The sequence below is a fragment of the Polypterus senegalus genome, chromosome 14, assembly GCF_016835505.1.
Source record: "Polypterus senegalus isolate Bchr_013 chromosome 14, ASM1683550v1, whole genome shotgun sequence".
Classification (NCBI taxonomy): domain Eukaryota; kingdom Metazoa; phylum Chordata; class Cladistia; order Polypteriformes; family Polypteridae; genus Polypterus; species Polypterus senegalus.
This window is the reverse complement of record NC_053167.1, coordinates 129,818,398-129,837,273: the sequence shown is the minus strand read 5'-3', so window position 1 is coordinate 129,837,273 and position 18,876 is coordinate 129,818,398. Positions and strand designations below refer to the sequence as shown.

The window sequence follows — 18,876 nt, the reverse complement described above, 5'->3', positions numbered from 1 at the left end:
TATTCAGAGAGCTGTAATATCACGAATGTAATGGATTCTGTGTCCAGTTGGAGGAAGAGAGCCGGTTTAAGAAGCACGTAGGGATTCACACACACAGAGCACATAGAAGATCAAATACAAAACAAAACATTTAACGTGCTACTTTAATTACGATGTGATTTGAGAAACTGGTTAAACGATTTTAAGATGAAGTTTATGATTTTCTACTTTAATCATGTAGTTTATTTTGTCATTAAAGTGGAAATGTCGAGATTGAAGTTGACATTTCGTGCTTTTTCCCCACTGTGTGCCTTTTTTTCTCTGTACCCTAATAAGCTTTCATTTGACACTCAGATAGTGGGCTACAACTCGCCTTTTCGCGGGGACTTTGATATGTGACTTCTTTATTTCCGGCGCTGTGCAATTTTGTGAACGTGAGCTTTCAAGTTTCTCCAACACGCTATGTCACTTGATCAACTTCCTTTTGTTGATTATACCACAGTTTATTTGAACAAATAGTATGTTTTTCCTTTGCCTCCCCTTGGTATTCACTGAAATTCTTATATTTTCCCCGTGCTTTTCCCATTGTCTTTTCACAGAAGGCTGAGCTTAAGGGCGATTTATATTCATTTGCATATTCAAATAGGCGTAATTCTGGGAGGATTTGGGGCGTTACATAATGCGCGTGCACGAGCGTTACTTTTCACGCTGATCGGGATTTATGTAGCGGAAGAACGTGGAAGTTGGAGTACGCACAGATTCCTGCATCTGGATTTTTCTGTGCGTAAGCACATTTCGGCTTTTATGCTTACGCCATGTTTTATAGTGCGAGTTCTACGCACAGCGTTATACATGAGGCCCCAGATAAACTTTTTCACATGAGTGTATATACTAGTTGTAACAGTGTGTCCTGCTGTCTGTGGAAAGAAAGCTGCAATACTGGACTGGTATATAGCACTTGTGGCTGTTAGCACTGAAGAAGTATTAAAAAAAGGATAATTAACTTGTATGCTTCTATAAATACATGCACATTGTATGCTCGTGCTTGTTGTATATATACTTGAACTAAATAAAATTTAAGAAGAAAGTACTTGATTGTGCACAGTATTGTAGTGTACTCGTTTGTCTTTATGTGGAATTCATTTCTCTTGCTTTTCTGTATCAGGAACTTTGAAGTTTTACTCTTGAGGTTCCTCTAGACCAAGTAACATTTTCTTGGTCATGTTTAGAAATGGGTGACATTAAATACCAAAAGTATCTAAAGTTTGCTAAGTGGTGGAATTGTGTCAGCACTCCAAAAGTGGTATGAACATGAATGCATTAATATGGTTATAAACACACACATCTGCATCAGCATTCAAATTTGTGTTCTGTTCGCAGGTTATCCAAATTTCAGTTTCTGGTGTGTGTTTATTGTATTCTACACATTCACTGCATTCTTTTCCACACGTTGTAAACTGTTTTTGTTTTCTGTATGTTGTATAGCTTTATGCTATATGCTGCTTGGGATATATACTCGTGAGATTCAAATTTGTGAAGTCCAAAGTGTCATCCCTGAACTGTACATAGATACAATTATAAATTATAATACTTTCTAAAAAAATATAATTGTTGTGTACATAGGTATATGTGAAATAGACATAGCACATGAGTGAGAGGCAAGGCCATTATAATTCAATTTGAAACACTCTTTTGGCCTCAGAGCTAGCTTCCTCTTGTGTCCGCTATTCGATCAGGTGCTCTTTTCATGTACCTATGGAGTGTATTGTTTAAGCCTGCTCACTCACAATACTCTAGCGCCTTATTTTGAAATACATGGAAGGTGAGGTTGAACGACTTGGTTGGTGCCCTTGGTATGCCCAAAGTCAATTAAAGCCACCCACAACTAACTCTTTGATTTAATTCACACTACAGCCACTTATTGTGAGAGTGCTAAGAAATGTGCAAAAAAAAACAACTCAAAACACACACAGCGGCACATCTTTTGCAAGGAGCTCTCTTGTAGAGAATGAAATAACTGCACCAGTTATAGTTTTAATTGCCTTTTCATTTTTTAATTACATGTTTTACAAATGAATATTGAAATGCTGTTTTCTCTCTCTTTTTTTTTGTCCCATGTTTTTGTACTATTTTCATCTGTCTGAAGGTATGAACAAAGCAGACTTGATCTTCCTGCCAGTGTCCAACCTGGCTTCATTATCTCCTAAGCAGTGATGCATATTTTCAACAAAATACCTAAGGTGTGCCATCAATGGTGGCACCTTGTTCTTTCTTCTAAATCATTTTTGTATTTATCACAAATAAAACAATTGTTCAACCCAATGGCAGTGCTGACAGCTTGTAGTTCAAGATTACACAAATGCCAGCATAGCAGGCAGGACAATGGACACACGTTTGGAGGACATTGTGTATTGATGTAAATTGGTGAGCGTGTGCATTCTGTAGTAAAAAGATAGTCAGTCTTAAGTTTGTTTTAATTTGCTTTTCCAAGTACTGCCAAAGTGGCTTGTTGCTATCTGGCAATAAATAATACTAAGTAGTAATAACCATTGCAAACAATAATGAACAGTACTTAAATCTTGTGTTTTGTTTGGTGCAGGCGATGAAGTGATAACTCTGAACATGATTAAAAGTGCCCCAGTTGGACCAGTCGCAGGTGGAATTATGGGCTGTATAATGGTTCTGGTTCTTGCAGTCTATGCATACAGGCATCAAATCCATCGCAGAAGCCATCAGCACATGTCCCCACTTGCTGCTCAAGGTAAGAAAGCTTTTGTTCTTATTAACACACATCCCTCGGTTGTTTGCAAATTTAGGATACTGGCGCTTTTATGTGTACACTCTTCCACTAGATGTCTCCTTCGCACTGTATGCATTGGCCATTAGTTGTAGTGAACTAAATTCCTTCTCTGCCATTCATTTTGCCACTTCCAACATGATGTTTAGTCTTGTGACACAGTTGTATTTGTCATTCTCTGACAATTGCATAGCACAGCCAACACATTGAGAAAATAATCCTTCCTAACCGTAAAAGTCCCATCTTAAACTATGAGACCAGTCAGAGGACAACAAATTATTATTATTTAGATTGTTTTAAATAATTTTATGAGTTGTGTTGCAATGAATTAGACACACAACTATAAACAAGATTTTAAGCCAATACTGCTTCCAAGCATTTATGTTCCATATCAAATTGATGTTGGTACATCAGCAGGGAATCATTTTAATCTGTTATTGCTCCGCCAAGCATCTTTTTTGCTGCCCTTTTCCCTGCAGTATTCATGTCTGTTAATAGAGCTGAAGTAGGTGCATCCCGCTATCACCTTGTTATAGTGACACCTCAGTCCAGTCCAACCAGCACTAACCTCAATATCCCACTACCCAGAACTAAAATTCCTGTAGGATTTTAATTCCTAACAGATGGAATCGATTTATAACGCAGTATTTACATGTATGAAATAAGCAGTGGAATTTCATGTTTAATTTAGGTAATTTATTATGAATTGTTGTATTAATACACAAGGGTAATGTTTTCTTATTTCTTGACTACAGAAATATCTGTGAGAATGTCAAACTTGGATAATGAGCGTGATGAGAGAGATGATGACAGCCATGAAGACCGCGGAATCAGTGAGTGTGAAGCCAACATGCTGTTAATTTGAGAGATTTTCCCTGCTACCCAAGCATCTCAGATCTTTTATTTAATTAGTGTCCTACCTTGCCGTATTGAGGTGATCAGATTGTATCACGTGGATGAAGATTTATACTGTAGAGTATTCAAAAAAAATTGCCTTTCATTGCTAGCAAACCATTGTGAACGTAACTATAAAGTAATATCCAATTACTTAGAGTAAGCCGTGATGAATAGCAAGGGCTTCATGAAGACAACACAGTGGTCTCCTTACGGTCATGGCGTTCTTTCAGTATATTTGTGGTTGTATTTATTTTAACCATGTATCATTATTCTGTTTGTTTTTTTTTTTTTTTTTGTCTACTTAAAGGCAGAATTTGCATGCATTTCCTGCTTGAAAATGAGTTGAAAATTATGCAGTCATTCAATTTTCTCAGAAATTCCTATTGCATGCAATATATAAGCCCATTTATCTTTTTTCTCTGACTTTGAGATGTATGTGTGTGTGTGTTTATATATATATATATATATATATATATATATATATATATATATATATATATATATATATATATATATATATATATATATATATATATATATGTGTATATATATATATATATGTATATATATATATATATATATATATATATATATATGTATATATATATATATATATATATATATATATATATATATATATATATATATATATATATATATATATATATATATATATATATATATATGTATATATGTATATATATATATATATATATATGTATATGTGTATATATATATATATATGTATATGTGTGTATATATATATATATGTATGTATGTATGTATGTATGTATGTATGTGTATATATACAGTACATTCAGAAAGTATTCACAGCGCATCACTTTTTCCACATTTTGTTATGTTACAGCCTTATTCCAAAATGGATTAAATTGAATTTTTTCCTTGGAATTCTACACACAACACCCCATAATGACAACGTGAAAAAAGTTTACTTGATGTTTTTGCAAATTTATTAAAAATAAAAAAAATTGAGAAAGCACATGTACATAAGTATTCACAGCCTTTGCCATGAAGCTCCAAATTGAGCTCAGGTGCATCCTGTTTCCCCTGATCATCCTTGAGATGTTTCTGCAGCTTCATTGGAGTCCACCTGTGGTCAATTCAGTTGATTGGACGTGATTTGGAAAGGCACACACCTGTCTATAGAAGGTCCCACAGTTGACAGTTTATGTCAGAGCACAAACCAAGCATGAAGTCAAAGGAATTGTCTGTAGACCTCCGACACAGGATTGTCTCGAGGCACAAATCTGGGGAAGGTTACAGAAAAATTTCTGCTGCTTTGAAGGTCCCAATGAGAAGGGCCTTAGTCAGGGAGGTGACCAAGAACCCGATGGTCACTCTGTTAGAGCTCCAGAGGTCCTCTGTGGAGAGAGGAGAACCTTCCAGAAGGACAACCATCTCTGCAGCAATCCACCAATCAGGCCTTTATGGCAGAGTGGCCAAATGGAAGCCACTTCTTAGTAAAAGGCACATGGCAGCCCACCTGGAGTTTGCCAAAAGGCACCTGAAGGACTCTCAGACCATGAGAAACAAAATTCTCTGGTCTGATGAGACAAAGATTGAACTCTCTGGTGTGAATGCCAGGAGTCATGTTTGGAGGAAACCAGGCACCGCTCATCACCAGGCCAATACCATCCCTACAGTGAAGCATGGTGGTGGCAGCATCATGCTGTGGGGATGTTTTTCAGCGGCAGGAACTGGGAGACTAGTCAGGATAAAGAGAAAGATGACTGCAGCAATGTACAGAGACATCCTGGATGAAAACCTGCTCCAGAGCACTCTTGACCTCAAACTGGGGCGACGGTTCATCTTTCAGCAGGACAACGACCCTAAGCACACAGCCAAGATATCAAAGGAGTGGCTTCAGGACAACTCTGTGAATGTCCTTGAGTGGCCCAGCCAGAGCCCAGACTTGAATCCGATTGAACATCTCTGGAGAGATCTTAAAATGGCTGTGCACCGACGCTTCCCATCCAACCTGATGGAGCTTGAGAGGTGCTGCAAAGAGGAATGGGCCAAACTGGCCAAGGATAGGGGTGCCAAGCTTGTGGCATCACATTCAAAAAGACTTGAGGCTGGAATTGCTGCCAAAGGTGCATCGACAAAGTATTGAGCAAAGGCTGTGAATACTTATGTACATGTGCTTTCTCCATTTTTTATTTTTAAAAAATTTGCAAAAACCTCAAGTAAACTTCTTTCACGTTGTCATTATGGGGTGTTGTGTGTAGAATTCTGAGGAAAAAAAATGAATTTAATCCATTTTGGAATAAGGCTGTAGCATAGCAAAATTTGATACGCTGTGAATACTTTCCGGATGCACTGTGTATGTATGTGTGTGTGTGTGTGTATGTATATTTCTGCATAAAACATCATCAGGTTTTCTATCAAAGTCTGCTCTTCACAACACGTTTGTGGCAGCGTATCATGGCATGAACAAAGGAGATTACTGAGGACCTCAGAAAAAGAGTTGTTTATGCTCATCAGGCTGGAAAAGGTTACAAAACCATCTCTAAAGAGTTTGGACTCCACCAATCCACAGTCAGACAGATTGTGTACAAATGGAGGAAATTCAAGACCATTGTTACCCTCCCCATTAGTGGTCGACCAACAAAGATCACTCCAAGAGCAAGGCACACGTGTAATAGTCGGCGAGGTCACAGAGTACCCCGGGGTAACTTCTAAGCCACTGAAGGCCTCTCTCACATTGGCTAATGTTCATGTTCATGAGTCCACCATCAGGAGAACACTGAACAACAATGGTGTGCATGGCAGAGTTGCAGGGAGAAAGCCACTGCTCTCCAAAAAAAACATTGCTACTCGTCTGCAGTTTGCTAAAGATCACGTGGACAAACCAGAAGCCTATTGGAAGAATGTTTTGTGGACGGATGAGACCAAAATAGAACTTTTTGGTTTAAATGAAAAGCGTTATGTTTGTAGAAAGGAAGACACTGCATTCCAGCATTAGAACCTTATCCCATCTGTGAAACGTGCTGGTGGTAGTATCATGGTTTGGGCCTGTTGTGCTGCATCTGCGCCAGGAAGGCTTGCCTTCATTGATGGAACAATGAATTCTGAATTATATCAGAGAATTCTAAAGGAAAATGTCAGGACATCTGTCCATGAACTGAATCTCAAGAGAAGGTGGGTCATGCAACAAGACAATGACCCTAAGCACACAAGTCGTTCTACCAAAGAATGGTTAAAGAAGAATAAAGTGAATGTTTTGGAATGGCCAAGTCAAAGTCCTGACCTTAATCCAATCGAAATGTTGTGGAAGAACCTGAAGCGAGCAGTTCATGTGAGGAAACCCACCAACATCCCAGAGCTGAAGCTGTTTTGTACGGAGCAATGGGCTCAAATTCCTCCAAGCTGGTGTACAGGAATGATCAGAAGTTATCAGAAACGTTTAGTTGCAGTTATTGCTGCAAAGGGGGGTTACACCAGATTCTGAAAGCAAAGGTTCACATACTTTTGCCACTCACAAATATGTAATATTCGATCATTTTCCTTAATAAATAAATGACCAAGTATAATAATCTTGTCTCATTTGTTTAACTGGTTTCTCCTTATGTACTTTTAGGACTTCAGTGAAAATCTGATGATGTTTTAGGTTAATTAAAAATAATTACTTCTGAAATTATTGGCCCAGACATAAACAGAAAACCTTAAGACTCGCAGGAGTAACTTTTTCACTTGAAGACCTGCCTCCATCATTATTGCTCAAGACTCCTGACTTCAGTTGAAAAAGTTACTTCTGTCAGTTTCCTGTTTACGTCCATGCTGATAATTTTCAATATGTCACATAAACAACAGACTATATTTTATTTTTTCCATAAATACATTTTGTCCATTTTGATTTCTTATCTTTACAGTTTGCTCTCTGGCACACATCCTCTCAAGATGAGTAGTGGACATGCTTGCCACCTGTGGACTATCCCTCACACCTCCATGTCTTTCATGAACTCCTCTCCTAGCAGCCGTCCCAACACATAGTGTATGCGTAACGCACTGTCATGCGTGCCTGTTGTCGTCTTATCTACTTTTGTCACCTTGGTCTTTCCTAAGTTCATTTTCAACACCTTCACTTCCAAACCAGCTATACGCGTCTCCTCCTATGGTATATTTTTTCATTTTTGCCATCAGCATGAGAGTCTCCTCATATGAAAGCTCACAGTTCCTCATAGACATTTCTTGTCATAACCCCCATGAGAGTAGTGGCTTGCTTAGGACATGTGTACACACACACACACACACACACACTCCATTGCGTCCTCATACAATTACATTCTTTCATTGCCCACTTGACAGTTTACTTTGAAGTCTTTCGTAGAATTTCTCCAGATATAAAATTTGATAATTCAGCCCCTTTCTCTTTAGCATATTTTTCTCTTTCTTTTTTCATTCACCCTGCCTTACGTTCAGTTGTGTAGGCATGTTTCTTTTTAGTGCCTTTCACCTGATTATCAAGCTCTTTCTGTTATGCACATTCAGCAGCCTTGACTGGATGTCCTAAAAGATTATTATCTTTATAAGACCCAAACTCCTCTGCGCCACTATTAGTACTCTACAATAAGCACAATTATATCCATCCCTCACAAATGATTAGTGCTGTTCTCATGGCTGTTTAGGGCTGCTGCAGCTTCAGTATTTACAGATTCTGTCCTTTGGGCTCTAGCTTCATGTCTCTCCATCTTGAATACTTTTGTGCTTTCTGTATGGAGAGCTTACAGCCTGATCATAATAGGATTTATACATTCAATAATTAATCATAAGCTATGTGATCGTGATAATAAGAATCTTCTCTACTAGCCTTGATAAATATGTCTGTGAGTGCGATAATTTGATTGTCGGGGGGCCTAAAGATGAATAATGTTAAAAGTGTGTATTGATATGACCTTCACCAATTCAAATTCCTTGCAGTGCTGCCGTCGTTATGGCAATATTTACTTCCACTGTTACATTTCCTTGCAAGCAGCAACATTTTCTCATTCATTCTCCTCATTCAGCAACTTCTCCATATACTGTACATTTTTGCAGGTATGGTTCCATTACTTTCAGTCATAATGCTCCGTTCAGCATTTTTCATACAATTTACTCCCACTACTTCCTGGCTGTCTCTTACCATCTGCTTTGCGATCTTGAACACATTCATCTCTTTTTCTCATTCTCTAGCTTACTTGACAACTCCTGCCTTTTGGCATCTTGAGCTTTTGCCACAGCTTGTCAAAAATTTCACTTTGTTTCCTTCTCAATCACTCCGTTTTTATTTCATATAGCATCCTAAACAGAATCCACCATCACACGGTGCCTCACAGTGGTAATAGGATTACAGTGCAGTACTTGTAGCTCACTCTCTTGCCATCTGCTTTCTCCAGAAATTCTTCCAGGCATTTTGGGCGACTGTCAGTTCTCTTGAAGTCTCACGTGACAGACTTTGGAAAATCTGATGCGCTTTTTCATTAGCTGTGTTTTATTTTGAGCACCTGTGATTAGGGGACATCACAGTGTTACAGATTATTTTTACTAAAGATTTGTCTACTTTTTTATAGTATTCTGTGTGTGTGTGTTTTGAAAGCTTAGCCAGCCTGCAGTCTTTGCCATTTGAAGGTCAGTTCTGGCATTTCATTTGAAGCATGGCATATGGCCGCACCACATGCAGGTTTGATCACTGTGCAGGAGGTATAAATAGAGATGAAAGCATGCTGAAAGTTAGCACGGGTGTGTCTTTCAAACACATCACACTCTTTAGCTACGGCTACATCTATAAAGCTAGTGGCACATTACACAGCTTCTAGCTGGAGGGGCCTTAACGACAGCAGTTGTGGTTCGTGTTTCCTTGAGGATGTCGGATTACACAACCAGAAATCACAGAGGATGACAAGTTCCCTGACACTCTGTGGCAACATCTCAGTGTAGTTTCACATTTTGGACAACTTCTGCAGAGACGCGTTTTCACTTTGACTTTAGAGTGTCATCTTCTATTCAATAAATCCACTGTGATTCAATTTTGTATCATAATAAGATGTGAAAACTTCCAAAGGGTGGTGAATACGTTTCATAGGGACTGCACTGCGAGCTCGCTGCATTGTGACCGTCAATAACAAGCTGTCTGACAGCACCGGTTCCTTTGTGTAGGTTTTAGCGGAATAGTGAATTCAGCAGCAGCCTCAGCCCTGAGACTCGATATTGATGAGCCCCTCTTTTGTTTCCACAGCCTAAAACGCCAGCGTTACTACTTTCCTCGGGACTGCATACTACGCCTTCCTTGTACCTCAGGGTGAGAGCTCATTGGTTACCAGCTCTCCCGTACACACAGACTGCTCATATGACTTAAGACAAAATTAAGCTTTTGGAGGCGAGTCGCAGTCTAGAGTGACCGACTCGCTGGGAATGTCTAAGCATGTTGGCGGTCAGGACAGCCGGCCGCTGGACACTGCGTCACTGGAGATGTCAGACTACATCCCTGGCTGTCACAGAAATGAGCGTGACTGCCTTTGACTTATGTAAATGAAGGAAAAATAATGTAATGTGACACGAACTTGAGTTCTCTATCTGTATAGCTCTTTATCTAACTTTCTTCATATTTTTCTTGCTAAAGACAGCCTCAAATCCAACAGTCTAATTTAGGTTTTATTTAATTGTCCGTTTAGTTTTTGTTTATTTTCTGTGTTTCTTTTACATAGATGCTGAGCAACGGTGGTACAGAATATTGTGCCAAATAAAGTGTGTAGTATTATACTAATTGCTCCACCCAAAGTAGTGGCAATAATAGTTGTGATTGAACCAAACAAAGGCGGTGTGAAGAACAATAACATCAAGTGCTACCAACTCATAAGCAGCAGGTCTGCCATAGGGGTGCCAGGCTAGAGCCCCCAGTGTTCGTTCATGCTTGACTCTCGAGTTACCTACCATAAGTGGATTACATCTCCAGGGCTGTCTTTTCCTGCTGCTTGTCCTCTTTAAAGGAATAAATTGTCTTGTTTTCAGTTTGGGACTTTGATTCCCTTTTTCCTCTCCTCATTCCACTCAACTGTGGCGTCATCCTTTCTTTCTGCTAGTAGTGGTAGGCATCTTTGGACCCCTGGTTGCCTCCCCTTTAGTCATCTGTAGACATTTGGTCTACCCCTCCCAGCATGATCAGATCACCCCTTTACACAGGTTTGAAGACCGTCGTCATCACACCCAGCTGATGTTTTATGTACACATCTGCCCGAGTGTTGCTGGACTGTGTCTTTTGTGACATTTCCCTGCCTGCATTCTCCTTCTCTGTCAGTTCGTCATGATGGAAACACAAAGTGCAGTGTATTTTATTGGCTTTCAACCAATCAGTCTGTCTTGCTGATTGGTTTATCTTTTTGAATTGTGTGTCTACAGTTTGGTTGACTAAGGTTGCTCCACCATCACCTTCTTATATAATACGCTATCATGGCTCTCTGTCTGTCCGGGATTTTAAATCACCTGTAGCTCGCAAACCATTTGAACTATTGACCTGAAATTTGGTGCACATATACTACATGACATCTACTATCCGCTATAAGGGTGATGATTGACCTCCAAGGTTATCCTCCTTTTTATTTTTATTTTATTTTATTGTAGAATCAACTCTCAGTAGGGTGGCCATGTGGCGTATGCGTATGGGTGCCATTCTCATCCCTATGCCTACCACCTTCGCCGTCACTTCTCTTACCTCTTCATATCTTAAATCATTCTTGAGGCAGATTGAAGACTTACGTACCAGCTTAAGTGAAAAATTTAGAAAACATACTAAGTAATTGTAACACAAACAATGACTTAACCAGTTTTAACGCGAACAGATGACGACCAGAGAAGGGAAGAAGTGGACCGCTAGGGTGGAGAAAAGAGCAGCAGCTCAGGAAGCAGCAAGTGCATCAACCTCTGAGCACACGAATTATAAACGTAGAGATAAAGAGGATGAAAACTAGGAATACTCAAGTCAAGTGTACGATAACGTGCAGTGCACTGTTACTGGTTTAAAATATTTAATAATCGATCATTTGTATTTTTTATTTTCTATTCATGGTTATTAAAAAGAGACCATTCAGAAGACAGAAATGCAGTGCCTCCATTAATTTATTTCTGTCATCGCCCTTTAAAAGCATCTTTCTTTTTTTGTCCCAGATGTTGAGTGTCATAACCAAGTAAGAAAGACAAATGAAATCTTATTCTGTCGTTGGCTTCATTTGTCAGGAAGAATTTCTGAAATGTGCTTGTTGAGCTGCGCATGAGGACCAAATCCACAAGTCGTCTGTTCTTTTATTAAACAGGCTTTCTAGCATCTGGGTTTCATTTGTCTGACGCTGATGCCAAACATAATTTGCGAGGTTAAACTTGCTGCAGCCCCTTGTCCTTTCCCCCGTGTTAGTCTGTGCTTTGTTTTACATCTGATTAAACAGAACCTGAGTGATTATGTAGACCTGTCAGAGAGGAGGCCTGTAGTTTTTTTCCTCTTTCTAATGTTATTTGTTTATCTTGACTGCGTAATTAATTAAGTTCATGTCTGTTAGGCAGCGGACTAGTAAACGATAAAACAAAAATCTCAATGTTGGGTTTCATTGATTTGTTTTTTATTTTTTATTATTGTTCTTATTCCTTGAGATGCCCCTGTTGGACCATCTCTCACTTTCTCTACTTTGTCTTTTAACATGCCTGCCACTACTGCAGCCATTACTATGATATACAATTAACTTGAATTTTTTTTTCTTTTTTTCTCTCCAGTCAGCAACACCAGATTCATAGCAGCCGTGATAGAGAGACACACACACAGTCCAGAGCGCAGGAGGCGTTACTGGGGAAGATCTGGAACGGAAAGTGATCATGGTAACATCCAGAACAGTTTAACGTACTACTTCTCTGTCTCCCGTAAAAAATAAACAGCATCCCGCCTGTTCAGTGTTAGTCAAGAAATTGTCAAATAAAATGTGTGGACTTCCTCTGCATAAAAATAACGGGGGGAGAAAAAAAAATGAATATTTGTTTCCTCTTCTCCCCCCAGTTTTTAGAATATGCCAAAGTAACTGATTCATGGGACTGCGGTGAAAATAGCCACGCACTCGCCTTCTGTACATATGAAAGGCTTACTGATAGTACAAAAGCCATTTCACTTTACTTGAAGTTGGCGTCTCAGAGGCGAGTATGTGGGCAAAATGGACGCCTGGCTTCTTATCCACAGCGGACATTAGGGTTGTGCCCTGAACGGCTGAGGTTTCTTACCTTTTGGTTCTAATGTAGGAGAGGCAGTAGCAGTCTTTCATGTTTTGTGGTATGGCTTGCAAAGTCCTGTATCTTATGGTGCTACATGAAGGGAAGTCACTCCGAAAAAAACAAAAACAGATTTCCTCTATTTCAAGAAGAAACAGCACTTGTATAGCAGCAGACCTTTTGGGCTTTATTTTACTAATATTTTTTTCTTTTTCTCATGGTCACGTTTTTATTAGTCAAATACAAATAATGAACAAACATACCAGACCATAGTAAAGAACATTTTAAAAGGACAAATAAACCTCCACACCAAAAGGAAATAAACACCTGTGTTGACACTGAGTCACAGCCCCGCACTATATGGCTACCGTCAAGAAGCAGCAAGGTCAGTTGTCAGAGAAGTATATTTAGTTAACCCAACTGTATTACATTAATATTTACAACATTCAAAAATATTTTGTATATCATTATAACTCGAGCGCAAAGGCTTCCAACAATGTATTTGAGCACACAGCTTCCAACATTTTAAGCATGTATGTTATGCAAACATTTACCAGGTCAGGTCAAACAGCCTTATTTATAAATGAATAGTCTAAAGTAGGGGTCGCTAAATCCAGTCCTGGAGGACCACCGCAGCTGCAAGTTTTCATTCTAACCCTTTTAATAATGAGTGACTGGTTTATGCTGCTAATTGTAATTGACTTGCTCTTAAAAACTCAGACCCCTTAATTTTTTCTTTTTCCATAATTAGCAGCCAAACAAATAATAAGATACAAAACTTGACCAGCAAACTGTGACCATAAGATATCTGAAAATAAAGAAAGGTGAAGGTCTCAGGTACCCAAAACATTTGACCTGAGCTCTTAGATTTCAGAAATGTCTGGTAATGCACCACAAGAGCAGCAACAAGCCACAGAATTAAAGATCGGGTTTAATTAACAACAAGGATCCGCACCTCATGAAGCAGCTGGTTGGAGTCTGAGGCCCTGACTCAGTTGGTCTTCTGTCGGCTCACTCAGTTCACATTTCATTTCTGTTTGGGTGCCATTTAAGGAAAGAAATAAAACCATTCAGAGGAACGATGAAGAAATCTTAAAAAGCCAATTCAATTTAAGTGAATTCACAAGAAGTTAATTAGCAGCACAAACAGGACACCCTTTAAAAAAAGGATTAGAGTGAAAACCTGCAGCCACGGTGGTCCTTGAGGACCTGAGTCTAGAGGGGCAAAGTAACCATAGTGCTTCTAACGATGAATATTCATATCGTTCTCCATCAGACGCTGACGTGTTTCGGGAATCTCCTCTTCTTCAGGGCCAGACAAACTGGAAACTGAAGATTAATAAATAATATTTACATCAGTTTACATTTTCAGTTATGTGCCTTTTAAATAGGAGAGAGAGATCCATGTTTCTAGATTGTAGACGCTCTGCCTGAGATGAGTTCTAGAAGTTGTATCCTTTGGTAGGTGATCCCTTAATAGTCCTTTCAGAGCCTGAATTTATATGATGTTTTAAGATGTAAATATGATCTTTTTTTTCTTTTTGCATCTGTAACTTAAGAGATTTATTACAGAAGTGATTTTGGTTGAATTCACACTGTAGCCAGTTTGGCTGATGTCCTTTTTCTTCTCTGACTATTCTATTAAACCCTTGCCGGCGAGCAAAGTCTAACACTGATATTAATTTTGCACATGTGGACCCCACTCAGAATAAGTAAAAGTGAATGCCTCAAACTAGACCACCACCAATTTCAACAGCATGATTTCTGTCCAAACTAGTTAAGTTGTTTTAGTTGACGCCATCTTCTGATTCCTTAGCTAATGATGAGAGAGAGAGAAACTTAAAATGAGTTATCATAGCCATTGTTTTTATTATGGTTGGTTCTGTCTTGTGTGCTTAAAGGGCCCTCTGAATATGAAAAAACAAATCGGGAATGGTGGCAGCAAGAAGTGGACAGTTGTGATGAAAAGCAGTGGTTTGATCATTTAAAATGGTCAAGGGGGATGTACAAATACCTCACCCAACTCTGTTAGCGAGACTCTCGCTGGAAAATTGAGTTTGGCATCTCCACTTGAAAGCAGATTACATTTGGCAGGTGACGGGTGCAGTGTGTAGTGAGACAAAGTCTCCGGATTTGTTCCAGGTGACTAGGAACAGTAGATGATAACGTGAACCAGAATCACAGACCGTGCCAGTTTAAGGTCAAAATGGAGAGATCAAAAAAATATGTAGAGCAACAGAAGCACTGGGGCAATACAAAAATCCAGTTCAAAAATGGGAGGAACAAACTAGAGCTAAAGGCTCATTGATTTTATACATGTTTAATTAGAAACAGAAATATTCTATACAGTAAAGTGAAAACTTAACAAAACAAAACAAAATTCATCCCCAACCTGAGAGAGGAGCCAGCAACTGGCGCTACTCTATAAAAGAGCAAGAAAAGGGCGTGCTTTTCCCAGAAACAGAAGCTTATTCTAAAATGTTATTGATGAGATCCTGCCATATTTAAAAAAAAAAAAAAAAAAGTTTTGAATGGATCCTCTAAGTGAGAATTTGATTTCTTTTTCTCCCAATTTCAAGTAGTATAGAACATCAGTTACCCACTGACCTAAGAGTGCTGGGGTGGGATTCTTCCAGTTGAGCAGGATAAGTCTGTGTGCTAGTAATGTAGTAAAGGAAATTAGTTTTTGTCTTTCTCCACTTTAAGGCCATCTGGGAGCCCACCAGACACAGCTATTGATGTGTTAGGAGTGATTGTGGCCATAAGGCTGTCTGATCGGCATTTAAAGATTGTTGTCCAAAACGTTAATTTGTTGCACGTCCAGAACATGTGGCCCAGTGAGTGAGGCTAGAACTCGATTGCAACGTTCGCAGCTTGAAACTTACTCTGGAAACATTTTGGACAATTTCAAATGAGACAGATGTGCTCAATAAAAGATTTTAAGTTGAATAATCGAGTGCTTTACACATATGGAGTGGGAGTGTATTCTGTGCATGGCTGCCTTCCACTCCATGTTTGAAATATTGAGGGACAGATCCTTACCCCAATGTACTTTGGGGTATTTCAAAGGAAGGGACATGAAAATATTTCCGTAGATTTGTATATTGTAGAGATCCTATCTGAGTCTTCAAGACTGATCAATAATTCTTCTGGAATAGAACAAGGTGGAAGGTGAGGAAAATTGGGCAAGTTCTGTTCATCAAAGTGTTAGGCTTGAAATTAGTGGAGGAATTGTCATGAGGAGAAGTTGCATTTGAAGCGTTACTTTTCGTAAGATGCAAAGACATTATCTATGCACAAGTCTCAAAGTGTTTTAAGCCAGGACATTTTCCAGACATTAAATTGTGTCTAAGTTTGAGAGGATGAAAAAAGTTGGTGGTTATGTTGGGGGTCTTAAAGTGCTTCCTACTTTGGTTCCATATTCTGAGAGAATGAAGGGTAATTGGATTTTTAGTGCAGTGACGGTAGTTTGTATTAACTGGGGCTCAGAGCAGGGAATATAAAGATGATTTTATTTCTATTTCAGACCAGGCTTGTGGATATTCATCAATTAGCGTCAATGTCCCAGGTCTTTATAGCTTGTATATTAGCCGCTCAGTAATAAAATTGAAAGTTGGGTAGTGCCATGCCGCCTTCTGCTTTAGGTCCTTGATTTTATATTTTATTCAAGTGAGGGGTAATCTCCACTTGTGTCGTGGCTGTATTTAGACCGGAGGCTCCGGTAATGTTGGACCCACAACAATCACGCTCATGTGACCCCTGAATAGAGTGGTATAAATAGCAAACAGGAAAAATAAAATAACAATTGTTCTCAAACAAGTTTCAAACAATGAAGTCAATGTATACTATGACACAGAAATTCAGCACCAAGTCTGGTCATCTTCTTACTTTGCAACACCTTAGACTGTGTTGTAATGTTTGACTGCATCAGGCTGCGTCAAGAAAAGGACATCCTGGATGATGATGTGGGCTTTTGAACATGTTGGGGGTTTCCACAGTGGTCGGATGCTGTGAAATGGATTCCTGTTCCAATCAGGCAGGGTACCCAAAGTGTTTAAACGTCAGTAACATTATGTCTGCACAAACTGATTCTGTGTAGTATGTTGCAGCTTACACTTCTCTAAAAAGATCAGATCTGTGTTACATGAGTGAAAAAAATGTGAGAGAGTCGCTTTTAGCTGCTTTGTGAACGTGACCTTTACAAGTATCCATCCATCCATTATCCAACTCTGTACATCCTAACTACAGGGTCACAGGGGGTCTGCCAGAGCCAATCCCAGCCAACACAGGGCACAAGGCAGGAAACAAACCTCAGGCAGGGAGCCAGCCCACCACAGGGCACCCACACACCAAGCACACACCAGGGACAATTTAGGATCGCCAATCTACTTAACCTGCATGTCTTTGGACTGTGGGAGGAAACCCACGCAGACGCGGGGAGAACATGCAAACTCCACACAGGGAGGACCCAGGAATTGAACCCAGGTCTCCTAACTGCGAGGCAGCAGCGCTACCCACTGTGCCACCGTGCCACCCACCTTTACAAGCATTTTTGAGATATTTTCAAAGCATCACCCAGACCAGTTTTTGTTTTTTTCTGTAACCATTTTAGAGATTGGGACCCTTCAGATCATTACCCACCAGTGTATTCTTTGACTTGGCCCATTTTCCTCATTAACGTACATATTTTAGTACTGAAGTTCGGCCGTACAGCTCAAGTGTTCCAGAAGGAGATGACAGTGAAACTCACCCACCTAAGACAATGATGTTGCTCGCTTGTTTGTCTCCATGTTCAGGTTTATATGGTTACTGTGTGTTTTTTTTTTTTTTGTTTTTTTTTTAAGGCTATAGCACGATGAGCCCCCAGGAGGACAGCGAAAACCCACCCTGCAACAACGACCCCCTGTCTGCGGGGGTAGATGTTGGAAACCATGATGAAGACTTGGATCTAGACACGCCGCCTCAGACGGCTGCTTTGCTGAGCCACAAGTTCCATCCTTACCGGCACCCGCACCATCACCCGTTGCACCACAGCCATCACCTGCAGGCAGCTGTGACGGTGCACACCGTTGATGCAGAGTGCTGAAGCCCTCCACTCATCCAGAAACTGGAGAAACATTGACCGGAGACATTGAACGATGGCTCACGACACAAGGAGCTTGAGCACTGAATTTCCTCTGAACAGCGAGCAGATGTCCGTCTTGAGGCGCACCGTAAGCCTCCTCGTCCGTCTTCTGCTCTTCTGTGTGTGAGCCATCAAGACGCAGGGCCTGGCCAAATGTACTGAAGTGTCTTATCTGAAGCAACGACGGTGAGGGACTGATCTGGACGTGGAAAAAAAAAGAACAATGCATCTCAGTTTTTCTTTTTTTAATAAAAAATTATTTTTCTACTATTTATTTAACTAAATCGAAATAATTTTAGCAAATACATTTGGACTGGGATTTTTTTTTTAAATATAAACAATCTTGCCATTATGGGTTTGCGTTTCTTTTCGCAAACAGGACTGAGTAATGCACAAAGATGGAAGTGGACCAGAACGAGCAGTTGCATTTTATTCCATCGTGTTATGAAGTTCTTGTAAACTTTTCTAATTATGTGGTACATTTTATTATTGCGCCAGCCGAGATTTTTTTTTTTGATAAGACTGAAGAAGAAAAAAAAAATATATATTCTTGGTAAAGAAAAAAAAAAAGAGACAGTTACTATAGGACTGCACACTTTCATTGTGAAAACCCTGTGACTTTTCAGAAGAAGAAAACAAATTCTCAACTGTGGTTTTGCTGCTGCTTTAAAATGCGGGAGAAATGGAAGATTTTAATGGGAAATGTCTCCCTGGACTTGGCTCACATAACAAAGCTTAACAAAAGGAACGTGTGTGGGATGTGTGCCGAGTGTGACATTTTGATGTTTTTACGTTCATCGGCCTTTTCAGAAGCTGATGAAGCCTTGCGTCCAGGACC

At 39.6% G+C, this 18,876-nt stretch overlaps 1 protein-coding gene across 1 annotated transcript in view; it reads left to right on the top strand.

The window, feature by feature from the left end:
- cachd1 (cache domain containing 1) overlaps positions 1-18,547 on the top strand; it is a 247,090-nt gene extending 228,543 nt beyond the window's left edge. Inside the window, exons 24-27 of the mRNA XM_039736092.1 lie at positions 2,579-2,740; positions 3,532-3,609; positions 12,431-12,532; positions 17,758-18,547. Coding sequence (XP_039592026.1) covers positions 2,579-2,740; positions 3,532-3,609; positions 12,431-12,532; positions 17,758-17,999 — 584 coding nt within the window. The 3' untranslated portion in view covers positions 18,000-18,547. The remainder of the gene's footprint in view (positions 1-2,578; positions 2,741-3,531; positions 3,610-12,430; positions 12,533-17,757) is intronic.
- Positions 18,548-18,876: the final 329 nt, after the last annotated feature.